General features: G+C 41.9%; 3 protein-coding genes across 3 annotated transcripts; all 3 read right to left on the reverse strand.

Moving 5' to 3' along the window:
• Positions 1-72: 72 nt before the first annotated feature.
• snx25 (sorting nexin 25) lies at positions 73-13,554 on the reverse strand. The gene is made up of 21 exons (XM_070837108.1): positions 12,825-13,554; positions 12,054-12,138; positions 9,667-9,883; positions 8,859-9,031; positions 7,405-7,591; positions 6,829-6,899; positions 5,709-5,899; positions 5,323-5,454; positions 4,917-5,066; positions 4,642-4,767; positions 4,360-4,524; positions 4,068-4,199; positions 3,586-3,726; positions 2,999-3,112; positions 2,711-2,788; positions 2,294-2,377; positions 2,089-2,206; positions 1,845-1,911; positions 1,334-1,515; positions 1,120-1,220; positions 73-996 (listed from the first exon to the last, which is right to left on the reverse strand). The coding sequence occupies exons 1-21, from the start codon at positions 13,173-13,175 to the stop codon at positions 931-933; spliced, it is 2,931 nt and encodes a 976-aa protein (XP_070693209.1). The 5' UTR covers positions 13,176-13,554; the 3' UTR covers positions 73-930.
• A 1,752-nt stretch (positions 13,555-15,306) lies between these two features.
• fgl1 (fibrinogen-like 1) lies at positions 15,307-18,419 on the reverse strand. Its single transcript, XM_070837076.1, has 7 exons — positions 18,348-18,419; positions 17,173-17,341; positions 16,869-17,028; positions 16,602-16,699; positions 16,027-16,115; positions 15,688-15,875; positions 15,307-15,562 (listed from the first exon to the last, which is right to left on the reverse strand). The coding sequence occupies exons 1-7, from the start codon at positions 18,408-18,410 to the stop codon at positions 15,367-15,369; spliced, it is 963 nt and encodes a 320-aa protein (XP_070693177.1). The 5' UTR covers positions 18,411-18,419; the 3' UTR covers positions 15,307-15,366.
• A 972-nt stretch (positions 18,420-19,391) lies between these two features.
• Positions 19,392-22,288, reverse strand: LOC139207492 (calnexin-like). Its single transcript, XM_070837226.1, has 6 exons — positions 22,240-22,288; positions 21,868-21,954; positions 20,827-20,946; positions 20,593-20,695; positions 20,443-20,516; positions 19,392-19,850 (listed from the first exon to the last, which is right to left on the reverse strand). Exons 2-6 carry the CDS (start codon positions 21,937-21,939, stop codon positions 19,842-19,844), a joined length of 378 nt encoding a protein of 125 aa, XP_070693327.1. The 5' UTR covers positions 21,940-21,954; positions 22,240-22,288; the 3' UTR covers positions 19,392-19,841.
• Positions 22,289-23,025: the final 737 nt, after the last annotated feature.

Here is a 23,025-nt window from a genome sequence, read left to right on the forward strand (position 1 = left end):
TAGTTTCACAAATGGGCGATGGATAAAGCAGTTAATAACTTCAAAATGCCACATCAACTTTTTGTTTGCAATTTATTGCTTATATAAACGCTCTCTAAACAATTTTTGGTAAAAATAAAATCTATCAATAATAATCATAAATAAAATCATCACAATGACTTTTACATGACATTATATTGCACAATTATAAGCCTTAACAAGAATCACAGAACACAAGTGTTGTTGCTCAGGTTGTGTGTAGGAGGAATGTTCAGAGGTCCGTGGGCAATGACACGCGCTGTTTGCCTTTAGAGGCAACAGAATATCTGAATGTCAACTGTATTTGCTGCATTTAATCGATGTCTTTAGATTATCAGCTCTAGAAATTGACGGCCAATCAACTTGTTTACTTGTTCACAAATTCTTACCCTTCATTATACCCTATAGACCACCATGATACAAGGAACAACGCATCTTATGTCAGTTTGTTGTGGCACAGATCTGATATTTCAGTGCTATTGAAATAAAATAAAAAAAAAAAAACTGCACGTGTATCACATAATCTCAAAAATATGACTTGTTCTTGTGTGAATGTGGATTTTCAGGTACAAATGTGATCTGTCTAGTTCAACAGCTGCCTTAACAGGAAGAAGTCAGTCAGTTTCTCCCCGTTCAGACAGACAAGTTCAGATCTGCGCCACAACAAAGTCAAACGTCAGCCCCTTTTCTGTCTGGTGTCAGCCCGGCTTTTCATCAGTTCACAGCAAAGTTCTACCAGCAGAATCAGCGTGTGTGTGTGTGTGTCAGCACTGACCGACACAGCTGCTTTCTGTCTGAGGTTTAACCAGAGGGCCATCGCCCTGTCTAGCCTGGCAGTTCACGATTGGTCAGCTACGGAGAGGCCTGAAAGATCCAAAGACTCTGAGTGTGTCAAGTGATGTGTGTTTGTGTTCAGATGTTGTCCACCTCCGCGCTGAGTTCAGGGCACACTTCTTTGAGTAACATTTCCATCAACACCTAACGGAGACAATGAGAAAAGATAATTACGTTTGCAACTGTGGTTACATATATATCATTAATTCCATAAATAAATCTGTTTTTATGAAAGATATAGTTGGACATAACATGGATTATTCTTACATAAAGAAGATGTTTGTTGGCACTGGCCTCCTGCAGGGCATTGAAGATCTTGATGATTCCATAGCGGGCATTCTGCTGGCCAACTAGATTTGCTAGTGCATCTGATATTTAAAAAAAAAAAAACACATTGAACCAAAGTTAAGATGTCGGATGATCCACATTTCAGGTGCTCATAAAATCTACAGGTCATATTTATGTGCGTTTCAGTTGCTACCTGGGATGTTGTCAAGTAGTTTCTGTTGTGCACGTTCCTTGGTTTCACTGCGTTCGCTGTCAGTTCGGACCTTGACGTGTGGCGCCAACACCCCGTTGGGCCAGAAGGTGTCCCTGAACACGCTGATGTAACACACCAACATCTGTTCACAGAAGATCCAGTTTACCGTGTCCCGGATCTGTCTGAAATAAAACATGGAGATGTTAGCCTTGTAGCTAATCTCTGAAAAGTAAGCATTGTAGCACGGTTAGAAGAGATTCACAAAACACATCTAAAATCTGTCAGTAAAATGATGTACTATAACTGGCAGGCTGTTTGTTAGCTGCAGTGACAACACATGTGAAGTCACCTGTTCAGAGGGCAGCAGAGACACCGTGAACAAATGGAACACGTCAACTCAACACTGTGTTTAACTTCTGATTAAGCTTCATGGGTTGTATTCGAACAATTTCAAACATTTCATGTGTTAGTTAATTAGTTTGTTCATTCAAATGCCAATCTGCTTACTTACTTGTTGATAGTTCGTCCAAATGTCACCTGGACTAGTGCAATTAGAGTCTTCCTCACCCACTTAAACACTGAGCAGACAGACAGAAGGACAGACAGACATGAAAACTGATGAGATAAATTCATCCAGATTTGGGACAGGTTTCTTCACACTGACCTCAGATTCTCTTACATCAAACTTTATCAATATATTGATGTAGAAATGGAAAATGTAACAATGATCAAAAAGACTACAGAGCATGACTCACTTCCTCTGAGTTCAAAGATCTCTCCTATGAGCATGAAGCAGGGTTCAGCCAGGGCGTCTTTCCTCCCATCTGCCTCATCACCGTAATCTGATAAGTCACTGTCATCGTCAGCCTCCTCCTGTAACCAGCGAGTGCACACACAACCCAAATGAGGACGCGGGGCAGCCAGAGTGAAGAAGGCCATAATTTGGAAATGGAGGTGTACCTCAGTATGGGAGAAGAAATCCCCAGGGAGCCTCTCCAGGAAGGAGGCCAGAGAGAAAGAAGATTTCTTCTGGATTGACATCACCTTCATACATCAAACAAGACTCCATCAATATACAATGTATTGTATAGAATCCTACCAATCCTCTTTTATTCTAACACAGCACAATATGTATTCATCAAGAGAGTTAGCAAGGGAACAAATAATCCGATTTCAAAGTGCCATCACATATTGAGTTTCCCTACATGGAAGTATTCATAATCATTTAGTCTACTGGAAGGAATTTTAACCACTAAAAGTGACCTGAATGAAGCTGAATCTTGATATTGCAGCTCTTAATGTAATAAATATAAGATAAATCAAGCACAAAAGCACAGCCCCGTCTTACTTGACATACAAGTATGAGAAACTGGTTACCTTGAGGTGCTCTGGGGACGGGCTGAGGAACGCATAGAGAGCCTCTGACTGGCACAGTCGCTCATCTGTCAGCAGACGCTGCAAACATACCAAAACACGGCTGAGGTCATCATCAGCATTATTGTGAGAGGTCCATAGCATAGAGCACAGAGCTCACTGGTTACCACCCTTTGTCACACCCATTTCAAACACATTACTTTGGGTTATTTCATCCCTGTATGCAGTAAGTTTAGCTAACCACTTCACCCTCTCTGTGTGCTTTCCAGTGTGTACTTCTGGCATGTTTACCTGGAGAAAGGCATTGAGCTGAGTTTTGCTCTTGTCTAAGAATTTCTGGTCGATGGATTTGAAGGGAAGTTTACTGAGTGATGGTAGCTGGAGTTTCTTCAGTGACGGAAAACACTGAGAGAGACAGACACACAGAGATAGAAATGTGATGCGACAGCAATGAGAGACAAGCCACACACTGCATTTTATATTGCATTTCTTTCATTCTAGATAATATAGTATAGTGTATTAACAAAAAATCCAGATCTCACTGCCATCAGATTTGATCTAAACCAATTTATGTTGACACAGTGAACTCATAGTGGGAAAATGCATACTTTGTATGATGTGCAATCTGCAATAAATCCATAATCAAACCAACAGAGACTTTGAGATTTCTCTTTCTGCTGCAGCAGCTTATAGAGAGTTTCTTCCCCAATGCTGCAGTGACATACTGATGGTGAGGAAGGGTGAAGCATTATAACAGCATGGCAGCAGTTGGACATTTCTGAACTTGTGGTGATGCAGTATAACCATACAGCACAGGGACAACTGCTCACTAATGCTCAGAGAGACAACACACCCGTGCAGGTGTGGTGTTGTGTTACCTCTGTGAGTTTGCGATGCAACATCTGGAATTCAGTGAGTTTCCTCTGAACGGTCCAGCGACTGTTTGCCGTTTCCTCTCCCTCCACCAGGCTAACACACACACTGTAACAAGCTACCGTCTCACCACCTTCCTCTGTAGACTGGAACACACACACACACAAAGATTTTCACACACAAACATGTCAATCAATACATAATCAACATTTATCTATACAATCTGGTGTAGCAAGGTTCATGTTTTTTGACAGCTCATACTGAGACTTTCCCGTTACATGACGGTCTATTCAGCTGTGTGTTTGTATGTGCTGGTTAGCAAGTCACATGATAGCTGATGTTGATGCCAAGTGGGAGAAAAGGTCATCAGAGCACCTCAGTGCCTCAGGTTCTCCACAACAAACGAGTTAGGGATGACTAGCTTGTTTCTTCAGCACCAACAGAATCCGTTTGGGATAAAAGAAAATCTGGCTAAACAATCCATTACCTCAGCCGTAGTAATAGTGGCCCTCCAGTGCCCCAGGTTTTCACACCACCAGTCCGTCCTCGTGATGTGTTGCTGGAGTTCACTGTGTTCTCTCTCCATGGCTCCTATTTCTTCCTTTAGTTTGCTCACAATCTACAAATGCACAACAGAAAAAGATTTTAACCAGCATGCAGTGTGAACACTCCCTCAGTTTTATGAATGTGTGTTTTACGTCGTCCTCCTGTAAAGATTTGGAGTGAATTCCGATTTGACCCCAAAGTGCGTTTTGTCACATTTGCTTGTGCTTTGCTACCTTTTTATCTGGTTTGGGTGCATTTTGGATAGAGCCCAGGGCCTGACGCTTGTACTCCAGTTTGTCGTACAGTTGCCGGAGTTTTGTAGCAGCATAGCTGGCCTGCTCATTGATTCCTTTACTTCCTTCATCGCACACCTCCTCTCCTGCGTCTAGACCCTGACACTGCAGAGTAAAAAAAACACAGATTTCTTAAAATATGTAGAGGCGTACAAATGTACAAATGACAAATCTGAGTATCTTTATAGATTTATATTAAATACAACATCATGCATGTCTGACCCCTTCCTCCTTTTCCTCTGTGCTACACTGTGATTGGCTATGCTGCTCATCTCGTCTGATCAGCCTGTCGTAGAGGTCAGAAACCAGGAAGGATGGGTAGTAACGCTCCCTCATCGTCTCAGCCACCTGGAGAATGTATGAGAGGAGGAATATTTAGACACATAAACATACTATTGTTACTTGTATCTCTGATGACTTTTAATAAGGTCCAAGCTCCTGTTCTACACTATAGCTGCAGTTATTTACTGTTCATGGAGAGCAAAAACAGCACTTACCTGCTCCTGTAGTCTAACAAAGACTTGTGTTCCTCTGTTGCCCACCAGACTCTGTTGGATCTCCTTAAGGAGAAACTTTTCCACTGGAATCTCTCTGCTCTCCACGAAGAACTTCTGGTAGATTTCCCCTACGATTTGGGGCACCTCGTTCTGTAACACACACAGACATTAACAAACAAATATCCAGTTATTCATGTACTGTTTGCATCGCATTGATGTGCGTTACTATACAGCCTTTGTCACAGAACAGACATCTCCACTTAGCATTGCACAGCCAGCACTGCCACATCACAATACCTCGTGTAGTACAAAACCATTGTCACTCATTACTACATCACAATTCGCCTAATACCACATAGTACTAGCAGTGTGGAGCTAAGCCCCCTGGAATGTGTGAGCACGTCACCTTGTTGGCAGTTTTCAGTGTTTCCACCAGCTCCCAGAAGCTAATCAGAGCTCTTTTATCAACTTTCTCCATGTAAACTCTGAAATGCTCCCTGTAACCTGGATTACACATGATGTCATCAAACTGGAGAATCTGGATGTGGGGGAGAGAGGAGAGAGAAAATGACAAAACGTCAGCCATGTGGAGCATGCTTTACTCCAAAGCACAAACCCTCATGCAAAATCACGTTAATGTCACGCTCCTCACAAGAAATCAACATTCAAAACTTCTAATATCAGGCATAATTAACCTTAATTATTCAGATTTCACACAGTGAAAGTTTCACAAGCTTCTTTTCAATCAAGACCACAGAAGCTGTATCGCAGTCCATGTTCTATAAGTCTTACCTTCTGACTTTGAGGCTCATCACTGTCATCAGCCCCTCCTTCCTCGTTATTTTCATAGTTTGGTCCACCGAGGAGGCGAATCCGTTTCTCACACTGCTTCTTTGCAACAGTCAGCTGATTAATATATCTTTTCATATCTCTGGCCCTGAGCAAGTCTGCTTTCATGGCTGCTGACTCTTTACCTTTTCGCTCTAGGAGACAGTGAAAGCAGTGGTTGAAAGAAAAGTGTGAGCCAGCTTTGGTCACACAATAATACCAAATAGAACAATGACCTGGTGTGGAGCCACAATCAATCACAGTCCATCAACAATATATAATCAGCTTAAAGTAATATTTTTGTAGAGAAATGTAATACTGATACCATACCGAAACATATAAGAACAACATATAACTGAACCAAATAACTACAGCATTTTGTAAAGCTCCTACCCCCAAAAAAGCAATACTGCAATTGCAAAACATAATTTGTGAACAAGAAGTAAGAAATGTGTGACCAATGGTGAAATTATGGATTAAATGATCCTCTGCCTCTCATTTTGAGTAATGGTTCCCACATAATGAATCCCTGACTTTTGCTTTGGCGCCGCCAACAGGTTGGCATTTGTGGCTCTGAGTGAAGTAAAAGTGAATATTAGCATGGTGATACACAAATGTAATAAGGTGAACACTGTAAACATTGTGCATGCTGAACATTAGCGTGTTATCACTGTCGTTGCACTTATCGTAAACCAAAGCTGTGCCTCACAGAGCCCCCAGCATGGCTGTGGAACCGTAATCTTGTCACTTGAACCTTAACTCTCAGCTTCAGTTTTCATTGTCAGTTCTCCGTCTTGAACCTAGTTTGACACGAGGCTGAGCTCAGTGCCTACAGGCCATCTTGAAAGCGACTGGCACAGTTAAAAGGTCACGTCAGACCTGACCGCCCAGCTCTCTGCAAGCCTACGAATTGATGCAGCAACAAGAAAAGTGGAGGTTCTACAACTGCTGTCGGGACTTCCCCGCACGGTGTTATAACAGCTGCAGTGGATTTGAAATAGTTTTGGCTAACACCACAAAACTCACACATTTCTTGTTTTGTGCAGTCATTTTGCTCATATTGTGAACTGTGCTGTCTCTGTACCTTTCTGCTTCTTTAGCTGAGGCAGGCTGCTGATGGTGGTGGCATGAATAATCTCTACCACTATCTGATACCTACAAAGAGAGATAGCAATGTTACATTTCAATCAGCTGTTGGATTCAATCAGTGAAATAAAAATGAGCTGTCTTAGGATGAATAAACTGAATGCCACTGAAGTAAACAAGATAAAAATGCAGTGTGGCACGGCACAATGGTAAAATTGTACATGAACAGTACTCCTAAGGAAAGTACAATGTATAGTGCAGTCTGTAAACATGGAGGTAACATGGAGGTCTTTTTATAGAATTGATCAAATATATCAGCAGCCGTTATTTCTCAAACTAACAAGACAATGTAGCAGTGTCATGTCTACCCTGCATTTAGATCTAGTATGTCGTCGCAGAGACACTGTATGTTCCCATGGTAACCCCACGGCAGCAAATAGACTGGTGGTTAACTCTGTCTGGTTACCATATTTGTGTGTATGTGTACAGTATGGTTCATTTCAGGAAGTCTGTGTAAGTAAAAAAACTGTCTCAGTGCAGGTATATGTGGCTGTGTGTGCTGGCGGTGTCCTGCCTGAGTTGTTTGAGGAAATCGACATCAGCAGAAGTTGATATCAGTTTGATGAAGTCTTCATAGGAGGCAGCGTAGGTGTAGGCTTTCTTCTGCTGCTCAGCCTGCTGCTCCCTCTGCTCCAGCTGAGACAACAGCATCCTGTTGATGGAGTCAGGATCACTGAGCACTTCTACCAAAGGCTTCAACACTGGAACACACACACACACACACACACAAATACACAGTTAGAAAGACATATAGAAAAACTGACTTTATGGTCAGTGATTCAGACTTAATTAATAGCACAGTTCAGTGAAATAGATCTGTATGCCACTGAAACAAATCCACCCAGCACTACCCCTGAGACCACCAACATTCCCAACCCCTTCAAAGCTCTTTCACATCATTGCTCCAATGTTGCTCTTTGATAAAATTATCTTAAATAAATATTTGATCAGGCCGTCATCCAGAATTCATAATGTAGTAACACATTAACATTGTTTTAATGTCTAGTGTCTTTAACTTCTTGTGTCGCAGTCTGTTCCCCCTTCAGATAGTGTTCCCCTCACATTAGGATGCTGCTTCCTCCTCCGTGGTTTAGGTTAGGGCGGAGGTTACGTTGCGGAAGTCCTTTCATTACATTTATTACTAATAATAACAGGAAAAGCACAGGTGTAATTAATAACAGTAATAATGGTGGCTGCTTTTGATTTAAGTTTTCTGTTCCAGAGCGCTGGTATGGTGCATGTTTTCTCCCAGGCCTGACTTATTGGGAAATATCAAAGAAACGGTGCCATGGTTGGAGTCATTAGTTCCACCTGTGCTCCCCCTGCTCTGACATGTCACACTGTCCGCTGTGAAAGAAGTATATCATTGACTGACGTGATACTACTACACAAGAAGACAGGACAGACAAGTCGAAAGATAGATAAAACATTCTAAAAACAGTAAACAGACACCCAGATAGCAAATATGTTTTTCTGATAAGTCTGATAAAATTATAAATTCCACAAATACACTTATTCCTATCTAGAAAACAGAGATGTTTCCTTTATAGCAAATAAGAAGATTAGCGATTGACTCAGTTGTCACAACAGACATTTACCTTTATCACAAAATACCCCAGGACACTTCACGTGTTATGGTGTTACCTATGCCCTCATTTACATCCCTCACTGTCAACGGTTAAATGCTAACAATACACCTTTTTCACAGCAGACATTTTAACTTGTCCTTGCAGGTGCAACTAATAAGAATAACAAAGGCTAGATTCAATTTCATATTCAGTACACACACACACACACACACACACACACACACACACACACACACACACACACACACACACACACACACACACACACACACACACACACACACACACACACACACACACACACACACACACACACACACACACACACACACACACACACACACACACACACACACACACACACACACACACACACTACCTTTAGTAGTGATGACTTCTGTGAGGCAGCAGCGTAGTGTATGTGACTTGGCATCCTTTTGTGGCAGCAGACATAGCAGCATTATTCTGGCTACACAGCGGAGGAAGGCCATCTCTGAGTCCGGGCTGACCAAACAGGGATGGAGAGGAAACGGCCGAGCACACTCCTCTGGTCTACATACAGAACAGAGACACAGATTGAGATGAAAACAGAAAGAGACACAGCACATGTGGAACATTATTCTAGCAGATCTGGAAGTCAGATGATGTTATGTTAGATATGAGAACTTGTTTGACATGGCTAATGCTGCCGTTGTTATCCAAATGTCAGCTAAGTCGCATCTTGCCTGAACAAGACACATTGTTACAACTGTACACTGTTCTGAGACTACTGAAGACAAGGGGGGTCAGACATCTCCATATTGTGATCAAATCACAATTTTCACCTTGTCTTGCTGGGATAATGAAACCAGATGATGTGTGAATCATCACTCTGTCTGTACAATTACCTGGCAGATGCCACCTGGAGACAGAGGAAGTGACTGTGGAGGATTTTAATGTCATTAATTCTGTACTGAACTGCTGGAATTTCACTCCAGCTGAGCACATAAAATAATGGTGCTGGGTATGGACATAGTTAGGAGGGGAAACCTTTCCATTAACAAATCAAAGCTGAAAGAGATTTTCTGTAAAACAACAGTGAGTCAGAACTCCATGCAATGGAAGCTGTAAGTGAACAACACATTATTATATAAGTTTAAATGTGTGCTTGTTTGTCTCTGTGTGTGCACGCGTGTGTGTGTGTGTACCTTGCAGATGCAGCCTTGAGGTCAGTGAAGTGTGTGTGTAGGATTCGGATGGTGTCATAACACACCACATTGACAAGGTCAATGTCAGCAAGCCGGGATCGAAGTTGGCCGATCATCTGCCACCAGTCCTCAGACAGCATGGAGTACAGCTGACCCTCATCACGACTCAAAGGGACGTACCAGGACAGGATGTAGTCTCTGTAGGCATAGTCAAACACTGGGGAGAGACAGAGAGTAAGCGAGAACTGGGATATCATTTTTGCCAGAAGATGAATGATTAAGAGACAGATAACCGCAGCAAACCAGTTGCAGACAGAGAAAATATAGTTCTAAGTGTTTAAAGACCCAATCAGTTAATTTTTCTGTTGCAAAAAAAGACCATCATTTTGTGCGCCAACAAGTGTTGCTGATCAGTGCCAGTGCTGTGTTGCCAAATGGTTGCTGAGGTTTCAAGCTCCCTCAACAGGGAGCGATGTCCCGGCTCAGTTTTCAATTGTCAATACTCTAATCTCCAAGGCCACCTGAACTACCCACAGTGCACGCCACGCTAGGTTTCATTTCCCCATAACCAAGTGAACACTGGTACAGAATTAGAAGGATGGAGGAAGCAGCATCATCCATCCATCCACTTTCTGTACGTGCCTTTCTTGTGCAGTGTCACAGGGGCTGGAGCCTATCACAGTACAAATTGTGCAGAAGGCGGAGTACACCCTAAACTGGGCTGACACTCAGACAGGCACACAGACAGACAGCCTCTCCACCACCGCCCACATTCAGAAAAGGTGACTGTAGGCAGTTTATAGTCACCAGAATTTCATCAGACATGAGAGCACCTGGAGAACGGTCTCTGTTTACACTGGATAGGACCACAATTTGTAGTCAGTGATCCCTGCAAAATTTGGTTAGGTTGTGTAACTCAGCATTGTTATAATATACAGCGTCAGGTTACATTTTTTTACCCTTTTGCGCCATCAGTGCAGGTGGTAAGTGCATTGTGCGACATGTTGCAGTCTTTCACAGCTGCAAGTAGCTGTTACTTATAAGCCATATCTTACTGACAGCAGCTTTAACGTACAGCAACTAGTGTATCAGAAGCAATGCTGAAAGTATTCCAAACAGCACTGTTCATACATTTAAGAGGAAATTCAATAGTGAAACTTTAGTTAGTTAACGTGAACATTGCCATAACTGTCTGCAGATGTTACTAATTCAGATTTGCTTTGAAGGAAAGAGTGTGGTACTTCCCCCTCTTTGAACCGTAACTAAAGTGAAACTCCATAAAAATTGTGAATCAAATCAAATTTGCCTTTTTTGATCAGTTAACTAGAGGGTGTACATACTTCAAGAGATCTTTACGTGTATAACCAAAGAGTGGACACTGGTATCGCATGTGACACCAGTGTTACAGTAAGTCTAGGGAGTTATAATGGCCTCATGGATAAGATGGATAGATGAGTGGATGAATTGAAAGGCTAGTGCTTTAATGGTTACAGCGCACATTTTACATTAGGTAGTTTCAATTTCTCAATTTTCAGTCCAAATAATTCAAGGAATCCAATTCTAAAAATATTACATTGGAAGCTAAAGAGGAAAAAGAAAATACTCATGAAAATACTTTTTAACAGGTGATTTTATGTATATTCTTATATATTCTTAGCAATAAAAATTAGCTGATGATGATAGGCCCCCCCGGGAGGCTAAACTCCTGAATTTTAGTGCTTGATTTAAATCCAAACAGATGCAGAAACACTGTCCATCATAATAATTACAATTAACAGGTCTTGATCATAAACTCGTACCACCACGATCAAAATCACACACACTGGAGCATGTGCAAATACACACCCTTGTAAATCCTGGAGCCATCTGCTACTTGGCAGCCAGACATGCATTTCCACTGTGTGTGTGTGTGTGTGTGTGAGAACTGGACGATATGAACAGGAGGTTCTACTGTTGTAATCCACTGTGAGTGGGAGAGATCTCTGACAGGTCACATTGAGTAACAGACAGAGCTCCATCAGTCAGCAGTTTTCTTAAAAACAGAAGTTGCATGTTTTTTTCTATCAGAAACATTCATGAAGGGTCTCCTAATGATGCAAACCAGTCAGTCAATGCACTCATTGAAATGAAGACTGGTTTTTGAGAGATTTGTGAATTTTTAAAGTGAATTCTGACATCTGACTGAGGAGACCAGTACCTGGAAGAGATGTATGTGTTTTCTATTGTTTTGATGTTTCATTGTTTCATTTGATGTTTCATGTTTCTTTTTGCTGCTAACTTTAACACACTGATCTGAAACCTGAGGAGCTGCCCAACGTGTCTTGCACCAAAACGGCTGTGGACACAAAATGGTCATCAACTCTCTTAGGGCACAGGTGGTCCATTACCTTCCTTGACAGCTTTGTCCACATTGTGTGACACCACCACCCTCCTGCTCTGGCTTGACTCCTGAATCGGCACCAAAAAACGGGCCTGAAAAACAAAGAGTACCAGATCAGTTCTCTCCAATTTACTTCACAGACAGGGAGGAAATATTGGGCAACAACAGGAAGAGCAGAAAGAGAAGATTGAGAGTTGTGTGTCTAAATACCCTAAAATTCTGACAAACACGGCAGCCCAAATTTGTCTGGGCTCGTACAACATGTCAACCAGATAAATGCTTATGACAGTATTCCTCCACTGTCAACATCAATAAATCATCAGACAAACACTGCTGAAAGGCAGATGCTGGGCTGTGGCTGTCTGTGAAGACAAGCCACCAGCAGTCTGCAAGGGCGCAATCATTTTCCTTGAAGAATAAATCACTGTGTGTGTGTGTGTGTGTGTGTGTGTGTGTGTGTGTGTGTCTAAATTCAGCAGCATGACTATTCTCATCTATTATAGAACAACACAGTGAGGATCCAGGGGCAGGGAGAGAAGATGAGAAAGGAGAGGAAGATAGGAAGGGGAGGGAGATAATTGAGTTGGTAAGAGCTGCAGCAGTTGAAAGGAGCAAAATAGGACAGTCAGGGATGCAAAGATGAGAAATATCATAGTTAGACATGTCTTTAAAGTTCTGGGTGTTATGTGCACTCTAGCCTGTTGGAGCATGTTGTGCGTTATAGAACATGTTCCATATGTGAGTAATCAATGCAAACTAGCGGAAATCAGTATCTTACCATAAGCTTGTTGAAGAACTCCAGCTGCACAGCTGACTGCCTCCTGTTTCTGTCAAAGCAGCTGACTTTGAGAGGACTCTTCCTGACCAGCAGAACAAAGCTCCCAGCCAGGAAACACAGGAGGGCGAATGACACATAGATGAACAGCTTCAAGAAGAAAGAGGTGAGACTCAGGCCTCCCCAGGCCAGCTGAAACCCTACTGCTGCCACCACGCCCAGGCAGAAAGCCGGGACGAAGCGGAAAGATGAGCCGACAGAAGAGGTGGAGGTGGCAGACATGGACCCCTCTTCTCCTTCGGTGCTGCTACTCCCTCCAGCCAGTGGTGTAGTGGTAGTTGAGGGGGTGAGCATGCTGCGACCCCACCATCCATATATGTGTCACTGCGAGTTAGGCTGAAAAGTTGGTCCGCTAGTCTATGCGCCGAGTCAGAGAGGCAGGTATACTGTTTACACTCGTGTATACCCTCGACTACAACACTGTCTCCAAGACGAGGCATCCCCGCTCTGACATCTCCTCACCGACCCACACCGCTATGTTCTCCACGCTCCTAGCATCGGCCCCCCCGGCGGCCACAGGCACGGAGCCCGGTCGGTCTAGTCATCCACAGCACGGTACTCCAGACAACAGGGCAGGGAACCGGGACGGTCTTGGAACGAGGGACAGGAGCTGCCAGTCGCCCAAAGAGCTGACGGAGAGAGGCCCGAGGTAATGGGATGGATGTAGCAACATCCACCGTCACCTTGGAGACAAATAGGTGGAGGGATAGCTTAGTGACTGTTGCTAACCAACTGGGCTAGCAGGAAGCTAAACTACAAAGCTAACATAAGTTACTGTTACTTGCTTAAAAGACTAAAAACTACATAAAATATAGTTAAGTGCCCGCAAATAGTCTCGAACTACTGTACGGTTTCGCCACTAAACCAACTGCAACAACGACAGCTAGCTAACTAGCTTGTCTGCTAAGTAACGTTAACCAATTCAACATCAGCTAATGTTAGCTTACTTACCTGTCGTTAAAAAAAAGGTGTGCGATAACAACGCTACATTCTCGCTTTCCTCTCTGTAAAAGAACGTCTCCGGTGGTTTGCAAGGGCGAATTAAAAGTATCATAAACTCAACGCCAAAATGTGTCCGGTTCAAAATCCCCGACAGATAAAAACAAGCAACTGTTATTTTCCTCGAGCTCCAGCTGACTGACTGAATCTCTGTGAGCGTGAAAGGGTGTCAGCCAATCAGCGCTCGTGTTAACCACGGGCGGTGCGCCTGTTTTACTATGCGGGACAGTCCGGGTGGGCGGGCAGGGTTTGTTTGAATGTCGCTGTGGATGACTGGGCAAAAGTGCCGACCATCTGGGCAGCTACGGCCTGTAATCAAGCACACAACGAGATAAAGGATCAAGCCTTATTTCTCTGACGATTGAGTTTTCTGGCGTTGGCAGTGACAAGTGTTGTCTGCTACTGTAATTGTACAGTGTGGTAATGATATTTGGTGCAAAGGCGTCATGATAATTAATAATGATACATACATAAAATAATAGATACACAAATACAGGCATTTTAAGGTATAAAACCTCTGCAAACTATCTTCTCAGAGGCTAATTGTAATTAATTATTAATTGCAATTATTAATCCTTAATGGCACTGAGACCCTTTCTTTGTGACATAAATCAACCCTTCGCAATACGTGAGAAATGAGACTTTTGTTTTTACAGATCAAAACAATGTATATTATATATTGCATTAATCATATATTATATGAGCATTTTATCCAGCTTCTATGAGCTTTCAGAAATGCCGACACATGATTAGCAGCACATAGTGTGCAAAAGGTTGTGGTGAATGATGAAGTATATATCACCTCTTGAATGTGCTCATGCAAGATATGAAATAATTCAATGGAGAAGTGTTTCCTTGTTTTATTTCGTGAATCATGGTTATAATGCGAATGGCAGAGACATAGAGCTGGATGTGTGTTCACAGGAAGAGTTGTTAATAATAACCTGTGAGTGTGAGATGAAGCACTGAGTATATTAAAACCATAACAGCAAGTCTTCTTTAACCATTCAGCTGTAACATTTCAAGCATTCGCTCTACTGCTGTTTACCGTCATTGAGTTCAGTTGTATTTGATACTTTTATGTTAATGTTCATAACATTCGAGCAAACTCTCAGTACTGAGCTCAGCTGCTCCTTTTCTAATATGGTATGGTTCTAGCGATTTCCAATGACATGATGATGGCTCCTTTCACTGTTTCTCGTCCAATGTTTCTGCCTGTGTCTGACACACACACTCTTATCAGATTCCCCTTTTGTCTACAGACAGCTGTGTGTGCAGCATATACTTCCTCTTGCAACAGTCATGTCTCTAAAACAGGCAAAAAATTGCACAAGTCCTCTGCCAAGTTATGCTGTGAGCTACTTAAATCTCTCACTTTCAATCTTTGGGTGATCTTGCCACATATTATTTGAGAGGATAATAAAAAAAAAGAGATTTATGGTGCTTGCCAAGCAGTTTCTGGCCACAACGGTCAAACCAAGAAGGTCTAAGGTCGCCTGAGAGGAACAGCGTTGGGATCTTCAATGGGATCAATTTTGAAGCCAACGGGTCGCAGCTTCATGATGCTGGTCTTCAGAGAGTACCACCATCCTCTCCAAGGGTACCAGACTACACCATCATCTGTCGACGCACTGTAGTGCCCATTGGGGTAGTACATGCCATTAAGATGTGCTGAGTGACACCTGGAGGAAGATGGCATGAGGAGGAAAGACATTTTCACTGTACTGAAACACTGTGAGTATCTTGTGTTTGCATCTGCACGGATCCTCTGGGGGAGGGGGAGAATCTCTCATCACATAACCTGTACCTGTTGAACCACCAGCCTCCTTTGTCTTCCTGGGCACAGTTTCCTTGATAGTTATCATTGTCCTGGTCATGCGTGCTGAACTTGATGCCCTGGTGGCTGGCCCACTCTGACACACCAACCTGGTAACTTCCAGACAGAGCATCTCCAGCTGTACCTACATAGGCTCCAAAGCTGAGGCGGTAGTGGTCCTGCAGAGAGAGGTACGGGGAGAGCTGGTTCACTTGCATGGGCTTAGGAATTAAAGGACAAGTTTGACATTTTGGAAAATAAATGTATTCGCTGTCTTGTGTTAGAAAAGAAAATGAACTCCACTCTTGTTAGATCAGTTAGCATCAACACCTTTTCATTGGCCACTTTGAAGTGCTTGTACTCGGCATAACGCTGTTTACCATCAAAGTCTTCCAGGTTGATCCTCAGAGAATAATTCCCTGTAATAGACAAACAATATAAGTCACGTGAAGAAAGCACAAGAGGAGTAATTGTTTCGTGTTTGGGAACAGACCAAGCTGAGCATGTTAGCAAACAGTTGACTGTTTAGATCTGCAGCAGAGCAACATTATCAGCCTCATGATAAATATAGGTTCATTATTCACTCTCTGTTAGCTCAGTTTTGGTTTCCACCAACTCCAGAGGGAAATACGTGGCTGTTTAGCTGCTAAATGCTCCCCGACATTTACCAGCTAACGTTGGTCGTAAAAAAGCATATAGCAGGTTAATCCGATATTTTTGGCTGAAAACAGCCTCCTTACTGGAAGTGGGGTTGGTAAGAGCGAACTCTTACCAACCCCACTTCCATTAAGAGAGTAACTTTGTGAGCAAAATGACGTGCTGAGATGCTCCGTAGAGCTGAGGAGAATGAATATAATATCGATTAGTGCGGCTTTAAATGACAAAATGTAGCAAAGGGTATTGACCTTGTGCAGTGATATAATGGAGGTTGTCATTTCCGAGCCAAAACTCTCCTAAATCTGCATCCATGTCTCCAAAACCATCCTTATACTCTGTCCACGACCTAATAGATAGATAGATAGATAGATAGATAGATAGATAGATAGATAGATAGATAGATAGATAGATAGATAGATAGATAGATAGATAGATAGATAGATAGATAGATAGGATGCATTGGTTTTCATATGATTTCATTGTTTTACAATAATGATAATCACGTCACGACACACCTGTTAAACCTCTCCATCCCATTGACCCGTCTCTGAATGACGATCCAACCGCCTCCATCGCTCATGTCACAGTACACTGTGACTGCAGAGGGGCTACCGTGGGGCTTGATTCTGTAGAGACCACTGGATTTGGAGCCAGAACTGAAGAGCTGGGAGCAATCTGACACACACACACACACACAAATATACATTGTGCTTGGTAAATCATCTGATACATCATCATCTTTTGTCTGCAGTATGATACCTGAATACAGATATTTTAAGCTTAATGTTGTTTATTCAGTCCCATGGTCGTGGCCCTGACCTGCGTACTCCGTGTCCTGGCTCTGGTCAGACATGGGTTTGTCGTGCTTTTCAGGTTGGTTCTGCAGTCGGAATCTGTGTAGGAGGAGCTCTTGTTTCTGAAGCTGACCCATCAGGAGCGTCTCCTGTTCCCGCAGACGAGCCACCTCCTCACGGCAACTGTCTGACGCCTACACACACACACATTTGGATTTGCTATATTTGTAAGGATCTTCACTTCAACTCGGCCCCTAACTCTGAGATAAAATATGCATAGAGTTAACAAACAATTGCATTACAGTGATCTGTGAAAAACTACAAACAAACAATATCTACATGTGTTAATTAGAGAGCTTTAGAGGTGCTGGCAGATTGAGTGAGCTTCAGGCTAGCAATTTCCCCCCGTTTCCAGTTTTTATGCTAAACTGAGCTGACCGGCTGCTAGCTCTAGCTCCATAGAGCGGTATCAGTCTCGTCTAACTCTCTGCAAGAAAAAAAATATTTCAAAGAACAAAGAAATCACACCTACATTGTCTGGACAAGATTAAAGCTGCAGCAAGCTATATTATTTTATTGTATGTCACCAACAATATGAAACTGAAGGGTTTTGTATTTAATTACTATTTTGTTTTTAACTGGACCTGGTCTAAATCAAATGACCAATCATGGTTAGATGGCACAACAAGCCAATCACAGCGTCAATGGCTTCCAAGCAGGGGGACCTTCCATCCTCTTTTTGTTATTTCAACCAAAATTAAACTGAAACAATATTACGTACTGCAGCTTTAACTATCCCTGTTACTTTAAATCAGGATGAAGCTTTAAGTAGAAACTGAGCTTGGACTTTTCCTGGCATTATTCCTGTAACTTTGAAAGGACTGAATTCATAAAGTTAATGAGTCATAGAGTCATTTCATGTATCTGACAATCACTCTTTCAAACTGTACGCAAAGTGGTTATTAGACCTTCCCGAATACATAAACACACTTAAACATGCATGTTGTCAACAAATGTGATAGCCGTACATGACAATAGTTTATGATAACACATTTTTAGCTGTAAAAATACGCACAAACACGTTCGCATAAGCACAAAAAATGAAGTCAAAGTAGAAAATCTGCAGCTTAGAACTGAAATACTTCTGAAGTGAGTGTGAAGCAGCAATGCAGCCCGACTGACTGTTTGCAGAGGACTTACAAAGAGAGATTGAGAGCAAGCTGTGATGACAATCAGTCCTGTGAGCAGCAGCTGGCACTCCATGCTCCTCTTGTTTAGAGAGCACAAAACTAAAATATCTGAAGTCAGAGGAGGAGACTTCTGCTTCTTCTGAGTTTAGTCAATTCTGAATGTTAGATCCCTAAAATGTTCCCCACAGCTGGACCCAAAGAAACGTGTGTCCAAGGAGAAACTGATGAAATACCTGATTCTCTCCAGTCATAAAACATTCAAAATATGCAGGGAGTGTCTAGAACGAATGTACACTCGGCAAAAGTAGCCACACTTTCGGGAAAAGCTCTTTTTTGTCTTGTGTAATAGATTAATCATGGAGAAAAAAAGAGTAGAGAATAGAACTTTGGCATTATTATATCAACAGAAGGAAATGTGAATAACTATAACCATATTATTCCACAAACATATGCAGCTGATTAGAGGAGACAGTGCTCCTTCATCATCCCCAAATCTCTCTCCCATAGTGTGCGATCTGCAATCTGTCCGCTGTTTTCCTCATCGCTCTTCTCTCCTCTCTGCTTGCCAGCTCTTTGATTTTCCCATTCTTTCATGGCCACTTATCCAGCCAGCGTTCTCTGTGAGTGTCATTAAAAAGGCTGGAGTACTCATTTGGCTGATGAGCGGTGTTGTGCCATTTCAAAGAAATGTTCCGAGCAGCTAAATGCCGCTGAAGGTCGGCTGTGAACAACGCAGGAAGAGGCAGAGCAGACGGAGACATTTTATCTCAAAGGAGCCTGAGTGAACAATGTGGCTGCTGCTGATTTCAAATGATTGATGATGACGTGTGACGGGTGTCAAGACATAATCACACACAGGAGCAGATTTCAAACCATGTCTAGCCATTCAACAGAATAACACACTCATATTGTTTCAGTATGCCAGGATAAAGACAATATCCTGTCACACATATTACATAAATAGTGCACAAATTTAGTAGATTGTGTATATGTAGAGCTCACATTCAGATCCTGGCCGTATTAATGAAAAACAAACAAAATCATTTCAAGTCAATTCATTTTTATTAGCCATAAATGCCTAAAGCTGATATTTCCATCTGCCTTCAATGGCCACCGTGTGGGGGGGAACCAGTTTCTACACAGTCCAAACAGATCGGACATGATGAGGCAAAGCTGTGGTCATTTAACCCCTGATGCTCTGCTTCGAGATTGGCTCCAAATTCTTTATTCCAACTCCAAATGCCAACAAAGTTCAAGGGGAACATGTAGAAATATGTGGAAAAACAAGAATGTTCTATGTGGGCTATAAATAATTAAAGTATGTCTATTCTCACGTTGCCAGTTAGGAACAACCATGACACAATAATACAGTCAGTGCTCAGACATCGCTGTGTCCACAGTGTACAGTTCTACCCAGTCATTAGTACGACTGGTCAGAGATCAGACTGCTCCGCATCCTCTGGTGTGCTGGTGGTGCTTTCCTCCCATAAGACCGCTGCACTCGTCAGTGATCCTGCACACACACACACACACACACACACACACACACACGTACGTTTTGTTACCCACAGTTTCGAGGACCTCCTCAGGGGCACTATGACAAGAATGGCCTGCGTAAAATTGCAATAATGTGGGGTTATCTGTCCTTGATACTCAAAAAATCCTTTCAAAGAGTTGTGAAACTGTCATAAAAGGGCTGTGCGGTTCAGAAAAATTCAATATGCCAATCTGGCAAAGTAATAAAATGGTTAAGGCCTCGGACAGAATATCTAGAAATTTAAAGGGATTATAATTAGCCAAACAATTTCTCTACCCAAATAGAGCAACTGTAAGATAATGTATGACCTCTTTTGGTTGGAGCTGAACTGCACCTGGATTCTGCTGTTTTTAAGCGCAGCGCTAGAACATTCCTCCAAATGTTGTCTTGGGTTATTTCTAAAATGAGCCGCTCCTCTCTAAACCCACTCACTTCAGTCGTCCATACTGCGTATTGTGGAGTATATTATGATCAGAGGCCATCACACAAATTCAATTTCACTGGATGGATATATAATAATATCACATTATCAGTCATTTTCAGCTCTGCATTGTCTGTCGACTCTCACCTTCAGGTCTAAGTCAGACTTCCTCTGGTTACCATGAGGGTCTCTCCTCCTCGGTACTGCTCGGTCAGCCTTTCCTAAACACAGAAGAGGAGAGTGACCACTAATGATGATGTAGCACCTACTTCTAATGATCTAAGAAGAAAACGTTACCTTTCATATCCACCGGTTCTGTCCGCTGTGAGGACTCTGGATCATCTGGTTGAGCATCATCAGACTTTTTATAGTAATACTGGTCATCAGGGGGACCGAACCTCTACATGCAAACACACACACACACTTAAATTTGACCTCTTGTACCATCACTGCATTAATTTTCAAAAGAATCAAAGCACACTCATGCTACTTATAGTCCTAATGCAGGACAATAACACAAGCATACTCTACCATGTCAGGCCACATGAAGCTAATGAAGAGGATGATGGGGAGTCCAACGGTGAAGACATAGACGCCCCAGAGCCAGGGACGCTGCTGGGTGGCCAGTAGAAGGCTCTCTATCACACCCCGCTAGGATACACATTTGTTTGTATTGTTATACAATAAGATCTATAGTATGTCCAACCAGCCGTGCGTGAGCATACATAAAGGTCAACAAGCAAGAGATGGTATGAAGATCAGAACCACGGTGCACACTGCAACAACAAAATAATTATGTGACAGAATAGAATATTTTGCATTTACACATCTCAGCACTAGGTGGTGTATGAGTATTGCTGGTGGAAGGAGTCTGATTATAACAGAAACAGGTGCTGCTGCTTAATGATGCATGCGGTCAGTGTCCGCAGTGGTGCTGCGGTGTGAGATGTGACCACATGCCAGACTGTGTAATGTGTGTGTGAATCATAGAGCAATAATTTAGAAAGTTAGACTTTGACATTGTTTGCCTTTAAGGTGCAAATTGTACTAAGTGAATGGATTAGGGGTTCATCCGACCCATGAGCTACAGGAATCGGCTGGAATTAGCAAGCAAACCATTATTTATTTGTTTCAAGACCATTCAAAATAACATTTTTGGTCTATTGATAAATTCCAGAGCCATAAAGCTTTAAAAAAGGAACCATTAAAAAATATACAATTTTCTATATGTTTTTAAAAATATATTGTTATTATAATTTTATTTTGTTGTTATTATTATTATTATTATTTATCATTATTTTCTCAAACAAGCAAATTACTTTTCTATAACATTTATATTGTATACTGTAACTATCTCATAAACATGATGTTTTTTACAATACTCTTGCCCAACGTCTATAAAGATTTTAATGATTCATTTTATAGACCTTGCATTGTTTGTTTATGTTTTATATGTGCTTGTATGTTGATGTATACCTGTGCTGACAACAATAAAGATAAAAAGGAACAAGAAACAGTGAATCATTGACTTTGTTCATTCAGAATGAAAACTGCTGTAGCAGCAGGTCTTACCTGTGCTGCAGCAGACACTGGAGTCACATTGGCTACCAGCATCACACACAGCCACACAAAGCTTATCTCCATGTCTGAAACACACACCTACATGCACACATGTTCACACACAAAGAGATCCATATGCACATGGTTAGAGTCAACAAAGACCAGACTGGAACGGTGAGGTAAAGGACAATAAGAGAGAGAAGTAAGAAGACGATAAAACCGCACAAAGACTTCTGTGAAAGGAAAATAAAACTAGATATAAGGAAGAAGTACAAGTGGAAGCAGAGTGGAATGAAAGCAAAGGTTGAAAAAAGAAAGAGAAAGGCGTGAGAGTAAAAGTAAGAGAAGCAGGAAGCTACAGAGGAGCAGGCAGTGTTTTTCTACCTTTTTAACGCAGTGATTCTTCAGCGTCCATGAAATGTTGCAGTTGGACTTTGGTCCCAAGTCACTTGCTGACATGGCTACAGGGCAGGCAGTGGCCACATTCTCTCTCTCTCTCTCTCGCACGCACACACACACGCACACACACACACAGCCTTTCATGGTTATGAAGTAGTTGTGTTCAATATATGTCAAATATAATGCTCAATTGAAATGGTCTGTGATACTGTAATTGTGATACAGCAACAGACTTAAAGTGAGGAGAGTTTTTTTAGGGGGAAAAAAATCCACTTTACTGAAGAAAAATATTACCTAGACAAAAAAAGAATTGCTTTAGTTGTTTCATCTGCATTCACAGAGGCTATAAGGCATATAATGATCTGATCCAAAAATGGTGAACTCTTCCTTTAAACTAAATAATGTCATATGCTCTTTGCTGAGCTTGAAAGCAGTGACATGAAATGACAAGTGTATGAACTTTACTTTACGACAGTAGCGACAATCCACTGGACTGGTTGTACAGTTAAAGATGCTTTGAACCACCTCAGTACCATTTTCTCCTCTGATAGCTGAGATGTATTCTATGGCAGGAATTTACTTGCATTCAGAAAGACTTTATGCCTCCTAGTGGAAAAAGGTATAATTGAAGATATAATTGTGTCTGTAACCTTAGAATTTTTTTTATTCTATGGAATTTTATAGGAATTTTATTTTTTAAGTACTTTGAGCTGTATTTAATCATGACAGGCACAATACACACACAGTACACACGTTTATTAGTATTGTCTT

This window comes from Pempheris klunzingeri, chromosome 9 (assembly GCF_042242105.1).
Source record: "Pempheris klunzingeri isolate RE-2024b chromosome 9, fPemKlu1.hap1, whole genome shotgun sequence".
NCBI classification, from domain to species: Eukaryota; Metazoa; Chordata; class Actinopteri; order Acropomatiformes; family Pempheridae; genus Pempheris; species Pempheris klunzingeri.